The 18,970-nt window shown below is 42.4% G+C and overlaps 1 protein-coding gene across 1 annotated transcript; it reads left to right on the forward strand.

The window, feature by feature from the left end:
• Positions 1 to 3,328: 3,328 nt before the first annotated feature.
• Positions 3,329 to 9,843, forward strand: LOC116352851 (zinc finger protein OZF-like). Its single transcript, XM_031816650.1, has 3 exons — positions 3,329 to 3,457; positions 3,593 to 3,770; positions 8,569 to 9,843. Exons 1-3 carry the CDS (start codon positions 3,455 to 3,457, stop codon positions 9,642 to 9,644), a joined length of 1,257 nt encoding a protein of 418 aa, XP_031672510.1. The 5' UTR covers positions 3,329 to 3,454; the 3' UTR covers positions 9,645 to 9,843.
• The last annotated feature ends 9,127 nt before the right edge of the window (positions 9,844 to 18,970 follow it).

An 18,970-nucleotide genomic window follows, 5' to 3' on the forward strand; every position in this document is an offset into this window, starting at 1 on the left:
GGCGGCCAACCAAAAGGCAAAAGGCCTCCTACGGTGGCTGGGATTCAAAACAAGGATACATCCCTAGCCAAGGCCCTTCTTCAGTGGCTTCTTCCTTGCTGAGCGGCCTTTCAGGTTATGTTGATATAGGACTCATTTTACTATGGATATAGATATTTTTGTACCTGTTTCCTCCAGCATCTTCACAAGGTCCTTTGCTGTTGTTTGGGACTGGTTTGCACTTTTCGCACCAACGTATGTTGATCTCTAGGAGACAGAACAAGTCTCCTTCCTGAGCGGTATGACGGCTGTGTGGTCCCATGGTGTTTATACTTGCATATACTATAGTTTGTCAACAAGACATTTGTGGAGTGGTTGAAAACCGAGTTTTAATGACTCCAACCTAAGTGTATGTAAACATCCCTTGTATAGCCTCCACTCTGTACTGGTACCCCCTGTATATAGCCTCCACATTGACTCTGTACTGGTAACCCCTGTATATAGCCTCCACATTAACTCTGTACTGGTACCCCCTGTATATAGCCTCCACATTGACTCTGTACTGGTAACCCCTGTATATAGCCTCCACATTGACTCTGTACTGGTACCCCCTGTATATAGCCTCCACATTAACTCTGTACTGGTACCCCCTGTATATAGCCTCCACATTGACTGTACTGGTAACCCCTGTATATAGCCTCCACATTGACTCTGTACTGGTACCCCCTGTATATAGCCTCCACATTAACTCTGTACTGGTACCCCCTGTATATAGCCTCCACATTGACTCTGTACTGGTACCCCCTGTATACAGCCTCCACATTGACTCTGTAAACACGGTATAGTTTTTTTATTGTGTAACTTTTTTCTTACCTCTTATTTTTCTTAACTACATTGTTGGTTAAGGGCTTGTCAGTAAGAATTTCACGGTAATGTCTACACCTGTTGTAGCTTTGTAGCGTAGCTTTAAGGGAATAGTATGGTCACATCTAGAGAAAAAATTAACAGAGTAAATGTGTATAAACACACTTCCTATTCATGGAAGTATTTATTAATCATCTACATATTCATATTACGCTTCTACGTCTGTGTACAGGAAAGTATTAGTTGTAAGACGTAAGAGAAAATATATCAGCTTATTGTTAAATAATTATGACGTTCTTTCCAATACAAAAAGTGTTGTAACTATTGTTTCTAAACTGCGTTACCCAGTCAGCAGAGTTTTAAGTTCCTCGGCATACACATCACAGACAAACTGAATTGGTCCACTCACACAGACAGCATCGTGAGGAAGGCGCAGCAGCGCCTCTTCAACCTCAGGAGGCTGAAGAAATTCGGCTTGTCACCAAAAGCACTCACAAACTTCTACAGATGCACAATCGAGAGCATCCTGGCGGGCTGTATCACCGCCTGGTATGGCAACTGCACCGCCCTCAACCGTAAGGCTCTCCAGAGGGTAGTGAGGTCTGCACAACGCATCACCGGGGGCAAACTACCTGCCCTCCAGGACACCTACACCACCCCATGCTACAGGAAGGCCATAAAGATCATCAAGGACATCAACCACCCGAGCCACTGCCTGTTCACCCCGCTGTCATCCAGAAGGCGAGGTCAGTACAGGTGCATCAAAGCTGGGACCGAGAGACTGAAAAACAGCTTCTATCTCAAGGCCATCAGACTGTTAAACAGCCACAACTAACATTGAGTGGCTACTGCCAACACACTGTCAATGACACTGACTCTACTCCAGCCACTTTAATAATGGGAATTGATGGGAAATGATGTAAATATATCACTAGCCACTTTAAACAATGCTACCTTATATAATGTTACTTACCCTACATTATTCATCTCATATGCATACGTAGATACTGTACTCTATATCATCGACTGCATCCTTATGTAATACATGTATCACTAGCCACTTTAACTATGCCACTTGGTTTACATACTCATCTCATATGTATATACTGTACTCGATATCATCTACTGTATCTTGCCTATGCTGCTCTGTACCATCACTCATTCATATATCCTTATGTACATATTCTTTATCCCCTTACACTGTGTATAAGACAGTAGTTTTTTTTTGAATTGTTAGATCACTTGTTCGTTATTGCTGCATTGTCGGAACTAGAAGCACAAGCATTTCGCTACACTCGCATTAACATCTGCTAACCATGTGTATGTGACAAATACATTTGATTTGATTTGATTTGATTTGAGATGGCGATGGGCGTCTTTCAGGTGATGAGTCTTCCGTGACGTATAATGGACTGGACGGACGCTTCTTCAGGAACAACAAGGCGCCAACTCTTTCAACCACCTCGGTAGCTTGCTAGCCAACATAAAACTGAAAGATTGACGCTTTAGATCATCTTAATGTACATGATCTAATCTCAGTGTTTTAAACACAAATCTGTTGACGCATTAACTGGTTAACTGTAACCTAATTTGCAAACTTGTTATATATTGATACTGAGCCTAGCACTAGGCTATTCGCTAATGCTAACGAGCTAGCTAACATCCCTGACCATGAGTTCATTAAAGTACTCATCCCCTGCTAAAGAAGAGGAGGTTTGCCGTACGGAGAAAGAAGTTCTGGCGCTGAACATTGAAGAAGAGGAGGATGTTACAGTGAAAGAAGAGAAAGAACCTTTTAGAATGAAAAAGGAGGAAGATGAGACTGTTATAGTGAAGGAAGAAGAGGCTGTTATAGTGAAAGAAGAGAAAGAACCTTTTAGAATGAAAAAGGAGGAAGAGGAGACTGTTATAGTGAAGGAAGAAGAGGCTGTTATAGTGAAAGAATCTTTCAGAATGAAAAAGGAGGAAGAGGAGGCTGTTATAGTGGTAGAAGAGAAAGAACCGTTTAGAGAGGAAGATGATGCTATCTCAATAAAGGTGAAGAAGGAAGACGTTTTGGGAGTGAAAGAGGAAGAGACAGAATATCAGATTAACACCAGTGAGTACTGTCTTAAACGGGCACAAACTATGCCGTTGTTGAACTAATGTATAGTTTTTAAGGGGCATTCTACTGAAGTTCTACACTTGAATATGTTGTTCAGTACTGTAGGAATTGTTAAAGGGTCAATCTGCCATTGGTTCATATATTTTAGGGACTTTTCAATTCAATGTATTGAATTCTCCATGTGGTCTATATTAAAGTTCCCCTCATCTAATATAACAGGCTTTTAAAATTCAATATTGAAACAAAATCTCTACTTAAAATATCAAAAGGGACGGAAAACGCATCCTTTTACATTTGCATCACAAACAATATTTTATAGGACCTTTGTAGACATAGTCATGCCTCTTGTAAGACTCTGATTGTAATAGAAGATCGTAAGTTTACCATCTGTTTGCTGTTCTCATTCACACAGGAGAGAGACATGACTATCGTGGATCCTCTGGGAAGCCTCAACAACATCCTGATGCTGACGAGGCAGAGAAGAGTCTCTCCAGATCAGAACACCAGATGGTACAGCTTGGTCTGGTCTAGCATACAGCTTTCTCTATCGGGCTCTGGGCTGGGTTTCTGTAAAGCACTTTATGACAACAGTGACATCAGCATCCATAATGATATGTGTCTGTGTCCCCTATTTGTGGTTACCAGGACAACGCTAGCCCTTCCTCCCTCCTGGAGTCCCCGTGTCATGCCTCTCCCGGTAGCGCCTTACTGCTGGGTATGAAGAGGTTGTCTGTGCTGCTGGTGGACTGCAGGAAAACAACGGGGCTGAGTGGAACTGTGAGAGGAGGAGAAGAGAAGAAAGGATCAGATTTGACACACCAAAGTAAGTGCTGTAGTTTAGTTTGAACAAATACAATAGATCTGCCCACTGGTATCTGTTACCAGGACAACCAGCAGAGTTGTGTTAGTTGACAGGAAGATAGACTGGTATCTGTTACCAGGACAACCAGCAGAGTTCTGTTAGTTGACAGGAAGATAGAGTAGTGTATATGGATGTTGTGAATATCATAACACTGAAAAGGATTCTGCCAATGAAAATAGAGAAACCAATTGACCATATAAAACCTTGATGAAAGTTAGCTTTAGAGAGAATGTTTCAAGATGATCCAATGTAAGGTGCTTGTTTTACAAAAACTTTTCCTTAAAACATTATGGATGTTACATTGCCTGTCCCAGTCAACCCCCCTATCTTTACAAGACTGTAGAACAGGCAAACTAAACTCAAGACTTTGGTAATTAATTAACTAATACTGGAGGAAAGCTGTGATCAGGCTGCCCACTCAAGAGAAAGCTTCAAACTGTAACCAGTGCTGGCAACCTGGTTATCCATCAACCTACCAGGGTAGTGACAAACAGTACAGGAATAAAATCATCAATATGTGTTGATCATATCTTTACATTTGTGACATCATGTCTTTGAATACAGCCAGTGTGTCTATGTATGCGGATAACTCCACACTATACACACATCAGCTACCACAGTGACAGATATGACAGCAACTAGTCTACAAATGCCACAAATGTTCCAACTTCAATTCATTATTTCTCAATTATGCTTTTTAAAGGAGAAGTTTACCCAACATCCAGAAACTCCTAAGTGATTCCATACATTGAAACTAGTCCAGTGGAGTTTTCCCTCTCCCCCTCTCTCTCCCTGTAGTGCTGTACTGAAACAGCTGCTCTCCCTCTCTCTCCCTGTAGTGCTGTACTGAAACAGCTGCTCTCCCCCTCTCTCTCCCTGTAGTGCTGTACTGAAACAGCTGCTCTCCCTCTCTCTCCCTGTAGTGCTGTACTGAAACAGCTGCTCCCCCTCTCTCTCCCTGTAGTGCTGTACTGAAACAGCTGCTCCCCCTCTCTCTCCCTGTAGTGCTGTACTGAAACAGCTGCTCTCTCCCTGTAGTGCTGTACTGAAACAGCTGCTCTCTCTCTCTCTCCCTGTAGTGCTGCACTGAAACAGCTGCTCCCCCTCTCTCTCCCTGTAGTGCTGTACTGAAACAGCTGCTCTCCCTCTCTCTCCCTGTAGTGCTGTACTGAAACAGCTGCTCTCCCCCTCTCTCTCTCCCTGTAGTGCTGTACTGAAACAGCTTCTCTCTCCCTGTAGTGCTGTACTGAAACAGCTGCTCTCTCCCTGTAGTGCTGTACTGAAACAGCTGCTCTCCCTGTAGTGCTGTACTGAAACAGCTGCTCTCTCCCTGTAGTGCTGTACTGAAACAGCTGCTCTCTCCCTGTAGTGCTGTACTGAAACAGCTGCTCTCTCCCTGTAGTGCTGTACTGAAACAACTGCTCTCTCCCTGTAGTGCTGTACTGAAACAGCTGCTCTCTCCCTGTAGTGCTGTACTGAAACAGCTGCTCTCTCCCTGTAGTGCTGTACTGAAACAGCTGCTCTCCCTGTAGTGCTGTACTGAAACAGCTGCTCTCTCCCTGTAGTGCTGTACTGAAACAGCTTCTCTCTCCCTGTAGTGCTGTACTGAAACAGCTTCTCTCTCCCTGTAGTGCTGTACTGAAACAGCTTCTCTCTCCCTGTAGTGCTGTACTGAAACAGCTGCTCTCTCCCTGTAGTGCTGTACTGAAACAGCTGCTCTCCCCCTGTAGTGCTGTACTGAAACGGCTGCTCTCTCCCTGTAGTGTCACGTGACTTGTGGCTTGTTTCTGGATGTGGCCGTCCCTTTGCTACTTTGCCAGTTAATTAATTATTCAGAAATCCGCAGTGTGTTTGTTGTTTTATTAAAGCTATAGGCCTTTGGCTTTGAATTGTTTGATTATCTGAGAGAAAAAAACACTTTTCAACCCATGTGATTGATTACATAATAAAACACTATTGGCTGTGGAGGTCCTCCTGTGGAGGTCCTCCTGTGGAGGTCCTGGGCGGTTATTCGTGGTCTGTGTTTGTGAGGCCAGTTTGGACATACTGCCAAATTCTCTAAAACGATGTTGGAGGCAGCTTGGCGTAGAGGAATGTACAGTACCAGTCAAAAGTGTTTTTTTTTGTTTTTTTTCACAGACGCAAAAAAAGTTTGGACTCACCTACTCATTCCAGGGTTTTTCTTTATTTTTACTATGTTCTACATTGTAGAATAATAGTGAAGACATCAACTACAAAATAACACATCATGTAGTAACCAAAAAGTGTTAAACCAATCAAAATATACAGTATATCACAAAAGTGAGTTGTAAATATTTGAGTATATCTTTTCATGTGACAACACTGAAGAAATGACACTTTGCTACAATGTAAAGTAGTGAGTGTACAGCTTGTATAACAGTGTAAATCTGCTGTCCCCTCAAAATAACTCAACACAGCCATTAATGTCTAAACCGCTGGCAACAAAAGTGCGTAGCCCTATTTGGTAATAGACCAAGTCCATATTATGGCAACAACAGCTCAAATAAGCAAAGCGAAATGACAGTCCATTACTTTAAGGTCAGTCAATCAGGAAAATGTTTCTTCAAGTGCAGTCGCAAAAACAACCAAGCGCTGATGAAACTGGCTCTCATGAGGACTGCTACAGGAAAGGAAGACCCAGAGTTACCTCTGCTGCAGAGGATGAGTTCATTAGAGTTACCAGGCCCTCATGAGGACCGCCACAGGAATGGAAGACCCAGAGTTACCTCTGCTGCAGAGGATAAGTTCATTAGAGTTTCCAGCCTCAGAAATTGCAGCCCAAACACATGCTTCACAGAGTTCAAGTAACAGACACATCTCAACGTCAACTGTTCAGAGGAGACTGTGTGAATCAGGCCTTCATGGTCAAATTGCTGCAAAGAAACCACTGCTAAAGGTTCACCACTAAGAAGAAGAGACTTGCTTGGGCCAAGAAACACGAGCAATGGACATTAGACCGGTAGATATCTGTCCTTTGGTCTGATGAATCCGAATTTGAGATTTTTGGTTCCAAGTGTCTTTGTGACATCATGTCTTTGTGAGACGCGGAGTAGATGAACAGATGATCTCCACATGTGTGGTTCCCACCGTGAAGCATGGAGGAGGAGGTGTGATGGTGCGGGTGCTTTGCTGTTGACTATATCAGTGATTTTATTTTGAATTCAAAGCACACTTAACCAGCATGACTACCACAGCATTCTGCCATCCCATCTGGTTTGGGCTTAGTTGGACTGTCATTTGTTTTTCAACAGGACAATGACCCAACACACCTCCAGGTAGTGTAAGGGCTATTTTACCAAGGAGAGTGCTGCATTAGATGACCTGGCCTCCTTTTTTTTTTTTTTTTTTACCTTTATATTTATTTAACCAGGCAAGTCAGTGAATAACATTCTTATTTTCAATGACAGCCTAGGAACAGTGGGTTAACTGCCTGTTGTACAGTCCTCCTTTAAGACTCCATAATGTTTCATCATTAGATGCTACAGTCCTCCTTTAAGACTCCATAATGTTTCATCATTAGATGCTACAGTCCTCCTTTAAGACTCCATAATGTTTCATCATTAGATGCTACAGTCCTCCTTTAAGACTCCATAATGTTTCATCATGATTTATTTTACCTTTATTTAACCAGGCAAGTCAGTTAAGAACAAATTCTTATTTTCAATGACAGCCTAGGAACAATGGGTTAACTGCCTGTTCAGGGGCAGAACGACAGATTTGTACCTTGTCAGCTCGGGGGTTTGAACTCGCAACCTTCCGGTTACTAGTCCAACGCTCTAACCACTAGGCTACGCTGCCGCCCCAAATTGAGATGGTTTGGGATGGAGTTGGACCGCAGAGTGAAGGAAAAGCAGCCAACAAGTTCTCAGCAGTGGAAACTCCTTTGTTTAACACTTCTTTTGGTTCCACATGATTCCATGTGTTTTTTCATAGATTTGATGTCTTCACTATTGTTCTGCAATATAAAAAATGAAGAAAGACCCTTGAAAGAGTAGGTGAGTCTAAACGTTTGACTGGTACTGTACATTAAATTCCCTGACAACAGCTCCAGTGTACATTCCTGCAGTCAGCATGCCAATTGCCCGCTCCCTCAGAGATCTGTGGCATTGTTGTGTGACGACAACTGCACATTTTAGTGGCCTTTTATTGTCCCCAGCACAAGGTGCACCTGAGTAATGATAATGCTTTTTAATCAGCTTCCTGATATGCCACACCTGTCAGGTGGATGGATTATCTTGGCAAAGGATAAATGTTCACTAACAGGGACAGAAACAACATTGTGCAACAAAATTTCTGCACTCTTATTTCTCCCCGAAAAGTCATAACATCAGCGATTAGTCAAAAGTGTAGAAAATGTGAACATCTCAAGAAACAAGCTTTGGACTTCCACACAAAATTACTTTATTTTAGGTTTAAGGAAGTGTGTACGTCACATTCTGTATCATACAACTATGAAAGTTATATATTTAGAACCACCTGCTCGATTGGAATCCAGCGACGTCTGTGTCTTGAGTGTCCGAGAACTGTTTAGTTTTTTTTGTGTTCTGATTTCTAAAACAGAAAGAATAATAAGTAATGAAAACATATCAGTAATTACCAGGAAGCTCTACAACATAATTTGTTTTAAAATCACACCAAGATTAAAACGGGTTATTGAGGGATCTGAATAGGATTTACCCTTTATCATGTGGAGGTTTCATTCATGTCTCTATTTAAATAAACACTCTGTCTTTGGCAGGAGAAATACCAGACTCAGAGGAACCAGAGCCAGGGACGTCCAAACCAGGAAGACGACACCAGTGCTCCCAGTGTGAAAAGAGTTTTAACCACATACGTAACCTGAAAACACATAAGACAATACACACAGGGGAGAAGCCTTACCACTGCTCCCAGTGTGGAACGGGTTGTAACCGGTTAAGGGACCTGAAACAACACGAGAGAATACACACAGGGGAGAAGCCTTACCACTGCTCCCGGTGTGGAAAGAGTTTTACCCAGTTATGTAACCTGAAAACACATGAGCGTATACACACAGGGGAGAAGCGTTACCACTGCTCCCAGTGTGGAAAGAGTTATACAACATTTGGGAGCCTGAAAATACATGAGAGAATACATACAGGAGAAAAGCTGTACCACTGCTCCCAGTGTGGAAAGAGTTTTAACCAGAAAGGATACCTGAAACAACACGCGAGAATACACACAGGGGAGAAGCCTTACCACTGCTCCCAGTGTGGAAAGAGTTTTAACCAGAAAGCCCACCTGAACCAACATGAGAGAATACACACAGGGGAGAAGCCTCACCACGGCTCCCAGTTTGAAACGGGTTTTAACAAGTTAAGGGACCTGAAACGACATGAGAGAATACAGACAGGGGAGAAGCCTCACCACTGCTCCCAGTGTGGAAAGAGTTTTACAATGTTGGGGAGCCTGAAAATACATGAGCGGATGCATACAGGAGAAAAGCCGTACCACTGCTCCCAGTGTGGAAAGAGTTTTACAACGTTAGGGAGCCTGAAAATACACGAGAGAATGCATACAGGAGAAAAGCCGTACCACTGCTCCCATTGTGGAACGAGTTTTACCCACTTAAGTAACCTGAAAACACACAATAGAATACACACAGGGGAGAAGCCTTACAACTGCTCCCAGTGTAGAAAGAGTTTTACCCACCTGTGTAACCTGAAGACTCATGAACGAATACACACAGGGGAGAAGCCTTACCACTGCTCCCATTGTGAAAAGAGTTTTACAGAGTTAGGTAACATGAGAAAACATGAGATAAAACACAGAGGAGATCAAGATGTTGGCTTCTGAACAGTATGACATCGGGAAGATGAATGCTTCTGAACAGTGGGACAGATAAAGGTCCAATACATGGTGGGTCAGTAGTCCCCAGAGACTCTGAATGTGTCTTGACTTTCCAGTGTTTTCCGTACTGCATGTATTATAGTGGATTGTGTTTGTTTGCTGACGTCACAACATAAATGTCCATGTAAATGGACAAAGTATATCATATTTTGTATATTGTACTTTGTCCTCAATTTGAGAGAAAAAATCTAATTAGAGCAGTTTTTCCTCAACTCGGTCCTTGGGGGAAGATCAGCTTTACTGTTGAACATAGATTGTAGATTCCATCAATGTAATTGTCTGCATAATTTCCAATTACCCATATATTTTGGGGGGTAAATATACATACATACTGTTATCTCAGAATGATGTTGGGGATAATTAAGTAGTAAACTCCACCAGAAATACATTAACATGTATGACTTTAAGTTAAACAATCATTTTCACTCATGACTACTGGTTTCAATTTACATTTTCATCAAACTAACAAGCAAATATTTTATGAATTTATTGTTACAAATCAACTTGCAAGGTTTCTAGCTAACTAGCCTGCTAACGTTAGCCTTACCAGCCTGCTAACGTTAGCCTTACCAGCCTGCTAACATTAGCCTTACCAACCTGCTAACATTAGCCTTACCAGCCTGCTAACGTTAGCCTTACCAGCCTGCTAACGTTAGCCTTACCAGCCTGCTAACGTTAGCCTTACCAATCTGCTAACATTAGCCTTACCAGCCTGCTAACGTTAGCCTTACCAGCCTGCTAAAGTTAGCCTTACCAGCCTGCTAACATTAGCCTTACCAGCCTGCTAAAGTTAGCCTTACCAGCCTGCTAACATTAGCCTTACCAGCCTGCTAACATTAGCCTTACCAGCCTGCTAACATTAGCCTTACCAGCCTGCTAACATTAGCCTTACCAGCCTGCTAAAGTTAGCCTTACCAGCCTGCTAACATTAGCCTTACCAGCCTGCTAACATTAGCCTTACCAGCCTATATATAATGTACACTACTGTTCAAAACTTTTAGAACACCTCCATTTTTCATTTTTTGAAATATAAATTCATACAGTTGAATGTCTTAATGTACTCTGAAATTAAAGCATCGAACAAATAAACTAATGGAGACAAAATTAATAAATAATGGAATCTTTTTACTTGTCAAAAAATGTTGATTACATTTTGATTCAGAGCCGCACATAAGGGGAAAATCACCATCTAGGAGCTCCAAGCTGTCTTCATCAGGGTATAATCACACTCTAGGAGCTCCAAGCTGTCTTCATCAGGGTATAATCACCCTCTAGGAGCTCCAAGCTGTCTTCATCAGGGTATAATCACACTCTAGGAGCTCCAAGCTGTCTTCATCAGGGTATAATCACACTCTAGGAGCTCCAAGCTGTCTTCATCAGGGTATAATCACCCTCTAGGAGCTCCAAGCTGTCTTCATCAGGGTATAATCACCCTCTAGGAGCTCCAAGCTGTCTTCATCAGGGTATAATCACCCTCTAGGAGCTCCAAGCTGTCTTCATCAGGGTATAATCACCCTCTAGGAGCTCCAAGCTGTCTTCATCAGGGTATAATCACACTAGGAGCTCCAAGCTGTCTTCATCAGGGTATAATCACCCTCTAGGAGCTCCAAGCTGTCTTCATCAGGGTATAATCACACTCTAGGAGCTCCAGGCTGTCTTCATCAGGGTATAATCACACTCTAGGAGCTCCAAGCTGTCTTCATCAGGGTATAATCACCCTCTAGGAGCTCCAAGCTGTCTTCATCAGGGTATAATAACCCTCTAGGAGCTCCAAGCTGTCTTCATCAGGGTATAATCACCCTCTAGGAGCTCCAAGCTGTCTTCATCAGGGTATAATCACCCTCTAGGAGCTCCAAGCTGTCTTCATCAGGGTATAATCACACTCTAGGAGCTCCAAGCTGTCTTCATCAGGGTATAATCACACTCTAGGAGCTTTGTATGCCATTTTAATATTTGATAATTAACCAATGATATTAGGCCACTCTTGGCCATGATTACAGACACCTGTGTCTTTTGACACTATATAAACGAGTCATCCCGCAGTGTTTGTGATTATACCCTGATGAAGACAGCTTGGCTGTCGAAACGTTGGTAATTACATTTTTGCATCTGAGCTCCTAGAGTGTGCGGCTCTCTTGAATTTTCAAGTTTTCTACTCCGCTAGCCAGCACCTCGCCTCAATAGGTGTGCGTTTCTTTTTCTTCTAGAACCTTTTGCAGACATAACAGCCGAACAAACTCGTGGCATTCTTTCTACAATGGAAATAAAATTATTGTGTGGAATGTTCTTACCAACATTGTTACAGAAATTCTCACAAATGTGTTGCACTGGTTTCTTTGCTTTCGCCCTTTGGCACAGTTGATCCCAAACCAGCACCATGAGGTTTAAGGCTGGAGACTGTGCTGGCCACTCCAAGGCTACCGTCTTGTTCTTTTCTTCTAAGGTAGTTCTGACAGGAGGTATGTTTTGGGTCATTATCTTGCTGTTGTATATATATACACACAGCTGAAGTTGGAAGTTAACATACACTTACCAGTACACAGTACAGAGTTAATGTGGAGACTATATACAGGGGGTACCAGTACAGAGTCAATGTGGAGGCTATATACAGGAGGTACCAGTACAGAGTCAATGTGGAGGCTATATACAGGAGGTACCAGTACAGAGTCAATGTGGAGGCTATATACAGGAGGTACCAGTACAGAGTCAATGTGGAGGCTATATACAGGAGGTACCAGTACAGAGTTAATGTGGAGGCTATATACAGGAGGTACCAGTACAGAGTTAATGTGGAGGCTATATACAGGGGGTACCAGTACAGAGTCAATGTGGAGGCTATATACAGGGGGTACCAGTACAGAGTCAATGTGGAGGCTATATACAGGGGGTACCAGTACAGAGTCAATGTGGAGGCTATATACAGGAGGTACCAGTACAGAGTTAATGTGGAGGCTATATACAGGAGGTACCAGTACAGAGTTAATGTGGAGGCTATATACAGGGAAGTTAACATACACTTACCAGTACACAGTACAGAGTCAATGTGGAGGCTATATACAGGAGGTACCAGTACAGAGTCAATGTGGAGGCTATATACAGGAGGTACCAGTACAGAGTCAATGTGGAGGCTATATACAGGGGGTACCAGTACAGAGTCAATGTGGAGGCTATATACAGGGGGTACCAGTACAGAGTCAATGTGGAGGCTATATACAGGAGGTACCAGTACAGAGTTAATGTGGAGGCTATATACAGGAGGTACCAGTACAGAGTCAATGTGGAGGCTATATACAGGAGGTACCAGTACAGAGTCAATGTGGAGGCTATATACAGGAGGTACCTGTACAGAGTCAATGTGGAGGCTATATACAGGGATGTTAACATACACTTAGGTTGGAGTCATTAAAACTAATGTGGAGGCTATATACAGGGATGTTTACATACACTTAGGTTGGAGTCATTAAAACTAATGTGGAGGCTATATACAGGGATGTTTACATACACTTAGGTTGGAGTCATTAAAACTAATGTGGAGGCTATATACAGGGATGTTTACATACACTTAGGTTGGAGTCATTAAAACTAATGTGGAGGCTATATACAGGAGGTACCAGTACAGAGTCAATGTGGAGACTATATACAGGAGGTACCAGTACAGAGTCAATGTGGAGGCTATATACAGGGGGTACCAGTACAGAGTCAATGTGGAGGCTATATACAGGAGGTACCAGTACAGAGTTAATGTGGAGGCTATATACAGGAGGTACCAGTACAGAGTCAATGTGGAGGCTATATACAGGAGGTACCAGTACAGAGTTAATGTGGAGGCTATATACAGGAGGTACCAGTACAGAGTCAATGTGGAGACTATATACAGGGATGTTTACATACACTTAGGTTGGAGTCATTAAAACTAATGTGGAGGCTATATACAGGGATGTTTACATACACTTAGGTTGGAGTCATTAAAACTAATGTGGAGGCTATATACAGGGATGTTTACATACACTTAGGTTGGAGTCATTAAAACTAATGTGGAGGCTATATACAGGAGGTACCAGTACAGAGTCAATGTGGAGACTATATACAGGAGGTACCAGTACAGAGTCAATGTGGAGGCTATATACAGGGGGTACCAGTACAGAGTCAATGTGGAGGCTATATACAGGAGGTACCAGTACAGAGTTAATGTGGAGGCTATATACAGGAGGTACCAGTACAGAGTCAATGTGGAGGCTATATACAGGAGGTACCAGTACAGAGTTAATGTGGAGGCTATATACAGGAGGTACCAGTACAGAGTCAATGTGGAGACTATATACAGGGATGTTTACATACACTTAGGTTGGAGTCATTAAAACTCATTTTTCAACCACTCCACAAATGTCTTGTTAACAAACTATAGTTTTGGCAAGTCGGTTAGGACATCTACTTTGTGCATGACACAAGTCATTTTTCCAACAATTGTTTACAGACAGATTATTTCACTCATAATTCACTGTATCACAATTCCAGTGGGTCAGAAGTTTACATAGACTAGGTTGACTGTGCAAAATTCCAGAAAATGATGACATGGCTTTAGATGCTTCTGATAGGCTAATTGACATATTTCAAGTCAATTGGAGGGGTGGATGTATTTCAAGGTCTACCTTCAAACTCAGTGCCTCTTTGCTTGACATCATGGGAAAATCAAAAGAAATCAGCCAAGACCTCAGAAAACAAATGTAGACATCCACAAGTCTGGTTCATCCTTGGGAGCGATTTCCAAATGCCAGAAGGTACCATGTTCATCTGTACAAACAATAGTACGCAAGTATAAACACCAGACCTTGCTGTCTCTGCCTGGCCGGTTCCCCTCTTTCCACTGGGATTCTCTGCCTCTAACCCTATTACAGGGGCTGAGTCACTGGCTTGCTGGGGCTCTCTCATGCCGTCCCTGGAAGGGGTGCGTCACCTGAGTGGGTTGATTCACTGATGTGGTCATCCTGTCTGGGTTGGCGCCCCCCCTTGGGTTGTGCCATGGCGGAGATCTTTGTGGGCTATACTCAGCCTTGTCTCAGGATGGTAAGTTGGTGGTTGAAGATATCCCTCTAGTGGTGTGGGGGCTGTGCTTTGGCAAAGTGAGTTCGGTTATATCCTTCCTGTTTGGCCCTGTCCGGGGGTGTCCTCGGATGGGGCCACAGTGTCTCCTGACCCCTCCCGTCTCAGCCTCCAGTATTTATGCTGCAGTAGTTTATGTGTCGGGGGGCTAGGGTCAGTTTGAGATATCAGCTGATGTACGAAGGGCTATATAAATAAATTAGATTTGATGGGACCACGCAGCCGTCATACTGCTCAGAAAGGAGACCCGTCTCCTAGAGATGAACGTACTTTGGTGCGAAAAGTGCAAATCAATCCCAGAACAACAGCAAAGGACATTGTGAAAATGCTGGTGGAAACAGGTACAAAAGTATCTATATCCAGAGATATTCGTATCCAGAGAGACTTACAGCAGTGAGTGCATATGTTTTCGTACAGGTCCCCCGTGGGAATCAAACCCTCAACACTGGCATTGCAAGCGACGTGCTACTACCAACTACTACCAACTGAGCCACACTGGACCGTGTTAACGGATGTGTCTGTTTTATGGGTTTTTTCTTCATGAGCTTGGTTTTCTTTAATTGATTTTCAAACCAATTTGGAGGGATGTGTTTGAGCTTGTCAACTTTTCTTTCTTGCTGGAGAGCAGGATCATCTGCATAAACCAGGTCTTCTAGAGTTGAGGTGATCTGGTCCATCTGATGCCCCTCTTGCCATTTTTCAGGATCTGTGTCATAAACCAGGTCTTCTAGAGTTGAGGTGATCTGGTCCATCTGATGCCCCTCTTGCCATTTTTCAGGATCTGTGTCATAAACCAGGTCTTCTAGAGTTGAGGTGATCTGGTCCATCTGATGCCCCTCTTGCCATTTTTCAGGATCTGTGTCATAAACCAGGTCTTCTAGAGTTGAGGTGATCTGGTCCATCTGATGCCCCTCTTGCCATTTTTCAGGATCTGTGTCATAAACCAGGTCTTCTAGAGTTGAGGTGATCTGGTCCATCTGATGCCCCTCTTGCCATTTTTCAGGATCTGTGTCATAAACCAGTCATTGGGTCGGAGGGGGGGGGGCATCCTTGTCCATTACAGACAACCTGACAGCAGAAATCGGTGTAGAAAGTCTCAATGACATTGACTAGTTTGGGAGAGATTCCATAGTGGTGTAGAAAGTCTCAATGACATTGACTAGTTTGGGAGAGATTCCATAGTGGTGTAGAAAGTCTCAATGACATTGACTATTTTGGGAGAGATTCCATAGTGGTGTAGAAAGTCTCAATGACATTGACTAGTTTGGGAGAGATTCCATAGTGGTGTAGAAAGTCTCAATGACATTGACTAGTTTGGGAGAGATTCCATAGTGGTGTAGAAAGTCTCAATGACATTGACTATTTTGGGAGAGATTCCATAGTGGTGTAGAAAGTCTCAATGACATTGACTATTTTGGGAGAGATTCCATAGTGGTGTAGAAAGTCTCAATGACATTGACTAGTTTGGGAGAGATTCCATGGTGGTGTAGAAAGTCTCAATGACATTGACTAGTTTGGGAGAGATTCCATAGTGGTGTAGAAAGTCTCAATGACATTGACTAGTTTGGGAGAGATTCCATAGTGGTGTAGAAAGTCTCAATGACATTGACTAGTTTGGGAGAGATTCCATAGTGGTGTAGAAAGTCTCAATGACATTGACTAGTTTGGGAGAGATTCCATAGTGGTGTAGAAAGTCTCAATGACATTGACTAGTTTGGGAGAGATTCCATAGTGGTGTAGAAAGTCTCAATGACATTGACTATTTTGGGAGAGATTCCATAGTGGTGTAGAAAGTCTCAATGACATTGACTAGTTTGGGAGAGATTCCATAGTGGTGTAGAAAGTCTCAATGACATTGACTAGTTTGGGAGAGATTCCATAGTGGTGTAGAAAGTCTCAATGACATTGACTAGTTTGGGAGAGATTCCATAGTGGTGTAGAAAGTCTCAATGACATTGACTAGTTTGGGAGAGATTCCATAGTGGCAAACGTGTTTTTTATATGGCTATTCAGGGGGCTTTTGTCTTTCAGATTTTATGCACCTGATGCGTTTCTTGACATCGTTCTATTGTCTTCCATGTTGTGGATGATAGCGACTGTTTTTCCCTCCTACAGCCCAGAACTGTCTTGCCAGCCTCTTCCATTGGCCGGTTCAAAAGAGTAGGTGGTCCTATCCACTTCCTTGTGGGGGACGATTAAATCTATTGTTTAGGGATTATGTTGAACTGACGCCTGGCCTCTGGGTGGTTCAACTTGGCAGAGTCTAAACCGGTTGTTCTTTTTCTCTCTCCCCCAGTTGAACTTCAGAGACATCTTCCTGATCAACAGTCTGTTCACTGCTTACTTCTACCTCTCTTTTGCTTCTATCTTTAAGGGAGTTTTTTTTTAAAGGGAGTGTGTTTTTGTTCATGCCACATGAAAACAAATTATATATATATTAAATCTAATTCTGTATCTGACATCTAATTAATATATCTCTGACATCTAATTCCATCTCTGACATCTAATTCTGTATCTGACATCTAATTAATATATATCTGACATATAATTAATATATCTCTGACATATTAAAACCCTCACTACATCATGACTGTTCCCATCAGTATTATTAAAACCCTCACTACATCATGACTGTTCCCATCAGTATTATTAAAACCCTCACTACATCATGACTGTTCCCATCAGTATTATTAAAACCCTCACTACATCATGACTGTTCCCATCAGTATTATTAAAACCCTCACTACATCATGACTGTTCCCATCAGTATTATTAAAACCCTCACTACATCATGACTGTTCCCATCAGTATTATTAAAACCCTCACTACATCATGAATGTCCCATCAGTATTAAAACACTCACTACCTCATGTCCCATCAGTATTATTAAAACACTCACTACCTCATGAATGTTCCATCAGTATTAAAACACTCACTACATCATGAATGATCCATCAGTATTAAAACACTCACTACATCATGACTGTTCCCATCAGTATTATTAAAACCCTCACTACCTCATGAATGTCCCCATCAGTATTATTAAAACCCTCACTACATCATGAATGTTCCATCAGTATTAAAACACTCACTACCTCATGAATGTTCCATCAGTATTATTAAAACCCTCACTACCTCATGAATGTTCCCATCAGTATTAGAACCCTCACTACCTCATGAATGTTCCATCATTATTATTAAAACCCTCACTACCTCATGAATGTTCCCATCAGTATTATTAAAACACTCACTACCTCATGAATGGTCCCATGTTTTAATAATACTGATGGGAACATTCATGAGGTAGTGAGTGTTTTAATACTGATGGGAACATTCATGAGGTAGTGAGGGTTTTAATACTGATGGGAACATTCATGAGGTAGTGAGGGTTTTAATAATACTGATGGAACATTCATGAGGACAGACTCATTCATGTTAATGCGACCTCATCCTCAGTAGCCTATTCAGTTCATATCCATGTTAATGCGACCTCATCCTCAGTAGCCTATTCAGTTCATATGAATGTTAATGCGACCTCATCCTCAGTAGCCTATTCAGTTCATATCCATGTTAATGCGACCTCATCCTCAGTAGCCTATTCAGTTCATATCCATGTTAATGCGACCTCATCCTCAGTAGCCTATTCAGTTCATATGAATGTTAATGCGACCTCATCCTCAGTAGCCTATTCAGTTCATATGAATGTTAATGCGACCTGATCCTCAGTAGCCTATTCAGTTCATATCCATGTTAATGCGACCTCATCCTCAGTAGCCTATTCAGTTCATATGAATGTTAATGCGACCTCATCCTCAGTAGCCTATTCAGTTCATATCCATGTTAATGCGACCTCATCCTCAGTAGCCTATTCAGTTCATATCCATGTTAATGCGACCTCATCCTCAGTAGCCTATTCCAGCAGGGCAACGGAAGCGCTTCTTACCTCGAAAACGCCTCACTCTTCATGTCGAATGAGCCTGTCCATTTGAACTAAGCAAGCTGCTAAATCGATCATTTTACATATTGCCCAGGTTACTGAAAGGCTATCTGAAATGAGATGTAGGCCTATCGGGGACTATAGGTGACCTGCATCTAGCTAACCAACCCATGGCAAATGTTAATTACAGTCATAAACCCAGAGTTTAGTCAGTAAAACTATGCCTGTTGAAATG

This window comes from Oncorhynchus kisutch, unplaced genomic scaffold (assembly GCF_002021735.2).
Source record: "Oncorhynchus kisutch isolate 150728-3 unplaced genomic scaffold, Okis_V2 scaffold847, whole genome shotgun sequence".
Lineage (NCBI taxonomy): Eukaryota > Metazoa > Chordata > Actinopteri > Salmoniformes > Salmonidae > Oncorhynchus > Oncorhynchus kisutch.